The sequence below is a fragment of the Cucurbita moschata genome, unplaced genomic scaffold (genome assembly GCF_002738365.1).
Source record: "Cucurbita moschata cultivar Rifu unplaced genomic scaffold, Cmos_1.0 Cmo_Scf00050, whole genome shotgun sequence".
Lineage (NCBI taxonomy): Eukaryota > Viridiplantae > Streptophyta > Magnoliopsida > Cucurbitales > Cucurbitaceae > Cucurbita > Cucurbita moschata.
This window is the reverse complement of record NW_019268566.1, coordinates 49,668-58,481: the sequence shown is the minus strand read 5'-3', so window position 1 is coordinate 58,481 and position 8,814 is coordinate 49,668. Positions and strand designations below refer to the sequence as shown.

At 35.4% G+C, this 8,814-nt stretch overlaps 1 protein-coding gene across 1 annotated transcript in view; it reads right to left on the bottom strand.

Annotated features, from left to right (window-relative positions):
* LOC111435590 (guanosine nucleotide diphosphate dissociation inhibitor 2) overlaps positions 1-4,219 on the bottom strand; it is a 6,366-nt gene extending 2,147 nt beyond the window's left edge. Inside the window, exons 1-10 of the mRNA XM_023072997.1 lie at positions 3,974-4,219; positions 3,314-3,376; positions 3,128-3,211; positions 2,854-2,961; positions 2,567-2,739; positions 1,789-1,900; positions 1,622-1,702; positions 1,431-1,493; positions 1,062-1,163; positions 594-718 (exon numbers count right to left, since the gene is read on the bottom strand). Coding sequence (XP_022928765.1) covers positions 594-718; positions 1,062-1,163; positions 1,431-1,493; positions 1,622-1,702; positions 1,789-1,900; positions 2,567-2,739; positions 2,854-2,961; positions 3,128-3,211; positions 3,314-3,376; positions 3,974-4,060 — 998 coding nt within the window. The 5' untranslated portion in view covers positions 4,061-4,219. The remainder of the gene's footprint in view (positions 1-593; positions 719-1,061; positions 1,164-1,430; positions 1,494-1,621; positions 1,703-1,788; positions 1,901-2,566; positions 2,740-2,853; positions 2,962-3,127; positions 3,212-3,313; positions 3,377-3,973) is intronic.
* Positions 4,220-8,814: the final 4,595 nt, after the last annotated feature.

The following is an 8,814-nucleotide window of genomic DNA, read 5'->3' as shown; positions in this document are numbered from 1 at the left end:
GGGGGGGGGGGGGGGGGGGGGTATCAGTTATAGAAGGGTGAGGTACACTTAACAAAACTCTTGAAATGAAAGATCAAGCTATAAGGTGGAAATAACTTATACCTTATCCAACAAACTGACATGTGCAAAGTACGACCAAGATTTATAATTCTTCAAAAATATTTTATGTCAACGCATAAACCCTCCTATAACTCACATATAACTGAATAGGAAACTCAGTGACAGATAAAAACAGAAAAGTGAATTTTGGCCATGAGGTAATAAGTCTTCAAATCTTCATTAGATAAGAAAAGGCCAGTAGAAGCTATAGGTCTATTAAATTATTGGGAAAAATAAAAACCAAAAGTGGAGAATTAATCATGGGGAGTGTTCCAAAATTTTGTCAAAGACATAATAAAAGTGAGAGTTATCATATTTGTAAAAAATGGAAACAAAAGAATAATCTTCAAAACAGGTACAACTAACATAATAAACTAAAATACCTGCCCTTTCCTAAAGCTACCCTAAATAATGTCAGAACTTCAGTTGAATGTCGGAGAAGTGCAGAATGGAATTTTAATTACTCTAACAATAAGCACTATACAAGAGCTTACATGTCTGATCTGCGACCCAACTGCTTCTGCGGTAAAATAATTTGCACCGAATGGGAATCATTGGTGTTTGGTATGGTGTGGCTCATTATGGCAATGGCCCTAGCAACCTTACCAACCTTCCTGACCTGTTTCAAGATATGCAACATCACATAAGATGGGAAGTGTTGTCTTTTTATCTTATGCTTCAGGCTTCATAATAATGAGAAAAAGAGAAGTATAATGAGTCTGGTTTAGAGACATCATCATGGTTCCTCGACTGCCAAGGCTAATCCACAATGAGATGGATAAAGTTATAAGGCTCCATTTACTGATCGAGTAAGCCCAAAAATACAATAATAAAATATATGATTAAGAAAAGAAAAGAATACAGGCTCACGTTATCGATGGTTTGCATATACAGACCCAATCTTAAAATTAAATCAGTCCACGAAACACACAATGATTTGAATAGAACATTAAAGCTCTTACCTTGTTGGGCAAGTAGGAAGGATCACAGACAACCTTTTTGCACCTGGCAGTTTCCCCTTCTGATGTGACACCAACAACTTTTCCTTCCTCATCGAATTCAACCTAGCATTCAAAAATCAACCCACTTTACCACAAAGAGAGATAAAATTGTTTATGAAATATTTTTACAAAAAAAAAAAAAAAAAAAAAAAAAAAAAAAAAAAAAAAAAAAAAAAAAAAAAAAAAAAAAAAAAAAAAAAAAAAAAAAAAAAAAAAAAAAAAAAAAAAAAAAAAAAAAAAAAAAAAAAAAAAAAAAAAAAAAAAAAAAAACTAAAAACAATGAAAATATAGCCGAAGATGAAATCAAATAGTAAAATTCATATGGGCAACCTTGCACTCAGGTTTGTTTAACATATATGTTCCACCGTAGACAGCACTAAGGCGAGCAAATGCCTGTAAGAAGAGTGAGAGTAGATATAGATTACATAGAGCAATAAGAGGCAGATTTACAAAAGAGAACTAAAATTATACCTAATAATGCTAGAGTAAGTAAATAGACAGGATGAGAGAAAGAGAAAGACCTGTGGAAGCTCCCCTAGTCCATAGAGAGGATAGATGTACGGAGACCCTCCTTGAAAGCGTGCCAGAGACTCCGCATAAAGCTATCAAACAAATAAGAAAGGGGAGAAAAGAGATTTAAAACATGCGAAAAAGAACAGAGTAATTAGCAACTCTAGATGGCTGTCACCTTCATTCTCTTTACTGTATCTAGTGCCGGCTGGTCAAGATAGCGATCATCTCTTTGAAGTGCCAATGCATGACCAATGAAGTCAATGGTGTTGTCATCGAGTCCATATTTTCTGTTAACAATCAATTTCATATAAGCACATTAATCTATACAACATATTAACAAACAACTATTATAGCCTTATGTCTGACACTGCGCGTACCCCTCCTTGATATTAAGGTTTTCATCATTTTCCCTTACAAAGACATCCAGATATACTATGAACAAGAAGATCAATGGGGCCTATTGATATAAAGACAACACACCGAAGCACGGTGGTTTAAGTACATTAAGAATCCTTTTAGGATAAAGAAGCGGAAAGCTACCTGAATAAAAAGTACGTCTAAAAAAGAGATTAGATTTTTTTAAATTAATATAGTCTTATAAATAATGTGATAGAAAAAAGCTATATAAGGCAGGCTGAAACATATATCTCGTCTCCATTCCACTCTTGAAAAAAAATTAAGGAAATCTATTTCCCTGTCCCCAACCCTACATATTTTAAATGAGCATTCCAACCCTGAGATGCCTAAGGTAATATCCATACCCTAAGATGCCTAAGCATTCAATTTAAGCATTAGACAATGAGTGTTTGATGATGATATTGTAGGAAATCCCAGGTGACCATTCAAATTTCGGTAGTAAGAGTTATTTAAATGTTTCTGTCAATTTCTTTTAGTATTGAGTTCAGAGTTATGTCAACAACATGAAAAAGTTATATATGGAAACTGAGGCATACGCAATCAATTCTTTTGTTGTCAGTCTTGTCAAGTCCATTCCCTCATGTGTCTTAGGATTACTTTCATCATAATCTTGAACAAAGATGAAGAACTTCCGAGCACGGCGCTTCTCAAATAAACCCATAAGTGGAGATTTAAGTGCTTCCATATCCGTGGCTGGAACTTTGTGGATCTAAAAAAACGCATTTAGCATCATTAAGTTTGATATAAGTCTTATGTTTTAATAAGAGTTTCAAGAGAAACAGTATGGAAAGATAAACAAAAGTATAACGAAAATAGAGAATACCTTTCCCTTATTATACACATAGCTACCATCAACGGCTTTAAAAGACAAATACTTGGTTACATCCGTATGAATAAGAACACGCACGAGTGTTCCATTTGCCATCATAAACTAGCCACACAGAAAAATAAGTATTAATATAAAATTGAGAATTGTGAAAATAAAAAATGTAAACAATGAGAAAACAGGTTCATTAGAAAATAGAAGTGACGAGCATATCAGTTGACAAAATGAGCAAGAAACTTGGAAAACCATAATAAGGCGAAGGAATGAAGACCTTTGGAATCATGTCCACGTTGTAGTCCCTACTTGAACCCAGATGGGCAGGTGGCTTGTCATCTCCCCTGAACCGTTTCCAAAGCTGCAAATTAAATTAATACAGTAAATACATGATATGATTGAAGAATAGCACAAGAAAACTGGAATTGGCTTAAACGATGGGACTAGTCAGCAGAGAGAGGACCTGAATGAGATTAAGCGATGAAGATTCCCCTCCATAATAGTCATTCCTATCCATGTGCAGAACCTAGAACATGAAAAATGAATGTGAGAGAAAAATCTTCTCAACAAGTCAAATCGAGAACATAGACCTGCATATCACGCAAGCCTATGGAGTCAGCATGTCAAGAATTCCACAACACCAGTAAACACCCAAAGTCAAACTTATAGATCATTGCATCGATAAAGGAGAAGATTGTAGCAGAGCATAAAAGAATTAATATCCACTGAAGCCCCGGCCAATTTCTTCACTTGATGAGCAAGTAATTACTTCGCGATAAAATGGCCAACGAAGTATGGAAGTTATTGAAATGAAATTGCTTCACTGGTGATGCAAAAAAAGAAAAGAACTACGATATCCAATATGTTGATCTGGAGTGCAGATCAACTCGAGCGCAAAACAACGATCTCTTCGATGAAAAAATAAAGCAATAAAGGAGTAGAAGAATTCAAGGATGCAACTAAGATCAAGATAGAAAAGCAAGATAAATGCAGGAAATGAGAGGTAGAAGTAAGAGCGATCAGAATCAGAAACATATAGAAGATTGATCGCAGAATTTAAAATCGAGGCAGCTGAATTCGAGAACAAAAGAAAGAAAAAGAGTAGAGAATGTAAAATGAAGACCTTGAGGCCATCGACAGAGAGAAGACCACTGAGGATGCACTCCTTGAGACCGGTTCCAAGCACAATAACGTCATACTCTTCATCCATGGCGATTGAAGGTGTGAAAAAGGAAGAAGCAGAGGGAAATCCGGGGGAAGTGGAAACAGATCTACAGTAAGATTAAGATTTGATGAGGGAGAAGGTCGTTGCTCACTCTAGGGCTTCCTGAAGGAGTCAATAGGCATGCATACCAAAATCATGGCTTTCTTCCCTAACTTATATATAAACACCTCCACCCTTTGCCCAATCCTCATCATATTCAACCCCCCATTTTTTCAGGGGAAAAAATGTGTGATTATTTTTAACCCAAGTAAGAAGATAAATTTAAAATATTTAAAAAAAAATAAAATTACACAAAAATGTTTGAGTTTGAAAATATGAAGACTAGGATGGAAATGTATTTTACCCTTGTTGTTAGCTTCAAATGTTATTCAATTTAATATTTGTTCTTATGATTTAAAAATAAATAAATTATGAAAATTATTATTATTTAATAAAATTTGATAAAAATTAAATTTTTGAATAAAGATTAAATTAAACGAATTAGAGGCATAAAAAAAGAAGGAAGAAGATAGAATGGAACTCAAAACCAATGCCAAAACCATATTTTTGAGTGAAGGATATTTGTGGAAGGTTTGAACGAAAAAGAAAGAAAGTATTTAAGTTGTGAAACCAAAGCAAGTTGGACAGGAATGATTCTGGTTCAAATAAAATATACAAATAACGTTAGGAATCACGACTATCTAGAATGATATGATATTATTCATTTTAACGAACAAAGTACACTAATAGACCCTCTCCCAGACCCTATAAAGCTCTCAAACAGTCTCTCTCAACTCTTTTTTTAGAGCGCTTGAATAAAGGAGTTTGAGCTTCCCAAAAGGTTTCATAACAAAAAAGATGTATTTTCTCACCTATAAACTTACTATCATTCTCTTCTCTAAAGGAGTGAGACGCCCTCCAAACAGATTTTAAATTATATTTTAAATATTAGGTTTTAAAAAAAAAAATTCCAAAACATAACTGGTTTCATGGCTTTGCTCAATTTTGAAATTAATTATTTTTTCCCAACTTGGAGCCGAGCTGAATTGAAGATAAATGGGGCGAGGCCCATTTGTAATTTGTGGGTTGGGCGAACCCTTTTCACACATACAAATAATTCATATAAAAATTTGAGTTGGTCAAAATTCATATAAAAATATTTGGTAGGTTTCTTTTATGTATTTAGGTATTTATTTATTTATTTGTGGGTTAAGTTCAAAGCTTATCCTTTACTCGTTCATCCTGAACTTCCCCCATTAAGTCTAAAATTTATCCTTCCTCTCGTTTATCTCATTCCACCCCGTTGTACCACATAACACCCAAATCAAATATCCTGTTATTTTATATATTATTATTATTATTATTATTATTATTATCATTATTATTATTATTGTATTCCACGTTTTTCTCCCCCAACATTTTTGTTTGTAATAAAAAAATAATAATAAATAAAAAGCTATATTTTATATTCACGAAATAATAATAATAAACATAAAAACGTATTTGGTTGAATGAACATTTCAATAAACATAAAAACGTATTTGGTTGAATGAGTATTGAGTTTGGAGGAGTATTGGGTGTCTTTCACAAAGATAAAGTCCCACCTTATTAAGGAATTATAATCAAGTAATCTCCATTGTTATACAGGTCTATATAGGTCTTTTGGCTTATTGTTATAAGGTCTTCTTCTTCCGAAGCTTTTTGGGAAAGCCCAAAAAAAATTTTAAAAAAACCAAAAAATCTTACTGAGACATTTTGAGAAAGCCATATCATACAAGGGCGAAAGTATTTATTATTATTGTTAAAGGAACTATAATTCTTATTAGGTCAATAATAAATAATTATGAGCGGAGAATTTTCACCGCTCTTTAGCAAATATTATCACAACCAAAATTTACATCAACGATGATAGGGAAGATGAGTATTGTCAATATTGAAACGCGAGAGCAAAAAACATGAAGCCGGATTCAATGTTATCAAATCTAAGAACCATTTTCAAGTAATCAAAGAACCATTTTCAGTCTCAAGCGTACAGAAAAAAGGAAAGGAGATACAAAATTTTCAACCATTTGGCATTTACGTTACATATATGTATGAGAGGAGCTGAGATCCTTAGTGTCATTGGACGGCATAAACGCCAGCACCATAAGCATTCCCAGAAGCCCAATCGGAAGGAGCAGCAGCAGCATCAACGGCGGCGGCGGCAGGGGAGGCAGAATCAACGGAAGAATCAACAGCGACGCTGCCAGGCATATCAGCACCCCCAAATAGCTCGCTGCCGGCACCAACCGCCGCGCTTTCCCCTGCGATAGAGACCGCGCGTACTCTACCCGCCGCCGCTCCTGCGCGTAATACGAAATCCTATTGGCCGAATCGGAAGTGAAATTGGAAGTGGACCTTCCGTCCATGAAATAACAGGGCTGTTTTTGGCTCCGCTGCTGCAGATTTACCCAGTCGTCGGGATTCGGAACGCCCCGCTCCTCGGCTTCTGGAAATCCAAGTCTCATTGACGAAATTTCAATTGGATGGCTCCAAATCAACCCAAGATCAATCGTAAAGCCCTAGAATCAAAAGTGATGTAGAGATTTGGGGAGAAACTGAAAAGAAAAGCGCAGATCTACGAGAGAGAAGAGGAATTGGGGAGAAATCCGTTGAAATGGAAATCGAAGAAGGGGAGGTGGAGAAATGGGGGGGAATTTATGGAATGATGATGGAGAAGGCGGTGAATGGGAGGAGAAGAATGTATGGAGAGAGGGGATGAATAATAGTGAATTGATGGGGTGGTTGGTCACAGCACACAGAACAGAGGGTTTTGGCGTATAATTTTATTTTTGGTTAAATTTTAACGTTACTGAAGCGTCAAAAGGGAAGAGAGAAGGATGGGTTCAGTGAATTTCATACGCCAAGTGGAGTTTACGAAACAAATACAACTTGCTGCTTTTAGAAAGATAACGAAGAATGTGTCTTCCAAGGTTCCGACCCCCTGCCCTCCTTTCTCTTTTCTTCTTTTATTTCAACTTTTTACGCAATTTCTTTTTTTTCTTTTTATTTTCTGTCTTATTCCTTTTTTTTTTTTTTTTAATTCACTCGCTTTTTCATATAATTTAATTCTATATCTAACTTTTTTTTTTCTTTTTTTTTTTTGTCTAGATCGAGTGTGTGACGTTGCGCGGTTCTAATATTTTTCTCCTCAGTTCAATGCATTAGTACAACTGAATCTTCCCTTTGCACTCACTGCGATAGCTATTGCTTTTCGTGCCTTCTTTCTTAGTGTCCAGACGACGTTTATTCGTTTTATTATCTCTATATGAATTGTACTTTTAATTTTTATGGGTTATGAAATTATAGGATCTCGGGCTTGTAACAAGCCTAAATTTTGCTTCTTAGGGTGTGGTCATTTTGCATAGTATTGAGTTTAGTTTTTCGGGTTGCCTAAATTTTGCTTCTTAGGGTGTGGTCATTTTGCATAGTATTGAGTTTAGTTTTTCGGGTTTTTTTTCGTCTTTGACTGAATTTGAATCTCAAAGTTGGATAAATGGAATGAGATGGTTGGTTTAATAGTAGTGTATGTTGTAGACCGAAAGCAAGAGGGAGATGAAAAATGAGAGATATTAGATGGAAAGAGATAAAAAGATTTNCCCCCCCCCCCCCCCCCCCCCTTTTATGCGTGTTTTTAGCCAAACACATGCATCGAAGGAAAAGAACCCAATTCTAAAATCAAACAAAAAGTTTGAATATTTAGAATTAGCTGAAGCAGAAGAACAAAGTCCAAAAAATGGTTAAAACCTGGATCATGAGCCATTAAGAACACAATTAACTTTAATATATATACAAAAGATCTAAAAGGAAAAGGAAAAGAAATGAGAAGGGGGTGTAGATGATGGGAAAAGAGGGGATGAGATGCCAAAAAGATGGCCACAGAAATGGAAGAAAAATAGATATGATTTCAACATGTCATGCCAGTGTTCCTATGATACACAAATCTATATTCCCAAAATGCCCCTCCATCCCACACATTCCATGACACATGTCCTTTTCATTTTTCCTTGTTCCACACTAACCCAACATATCCTTCATCCCTTTCCACACTCTCCCCATCCGATTACTATACCTCACTAATATACACACATCAAAGAAGTGTTAAAAACAATGGTGACCTAATATGCAATTACAACTTTTAACTTGAAACCAATGCAAGCTGAAGTATTGTGATCCAGAAACAGCCACGTGATGAATGAGGTGGGAAAATATTGGGCGCGACAGTGAGAGGGAAGGGGGAAAATCAGAAGAGACGGGACAGGGTTTGATTCTTATTATTAATGGTAAGCAAGCATGTGAGTTGCACATGCCTTACAGCTCCTCTTTGGGTCTTTCTCATTCTTTTGCAATTCAATGCATCTTCCTTGCTTGCCTACCCAATCACCCAAACCGGCCTTCTAATTCCCACCCCCTATCTTTCCCTTTCAATCCTTTTTCCTTTTTCTAATATTCCAACTCAACTATAAATAAATATTTTCCCCCACTCCGGGGGGCATAATTGTAATTCCATACTCCCACTCTTCAAACTTCCTCTTCAATATTCAAACTTGGTGACTTTATTATTCACTCACTTAAATCATTGTCTAGAGAGGAGGGATGGAGGGATGGAGGGAGGGATAATTTAGTTTCAAGTTTAAGATGTGGATGTGAGCGTGTCAAATGCCACGCGTCTTAAACTGAGAGAATTAAAAAAAAAAAAAAAAAAAAAAAAAAAAAAAAAA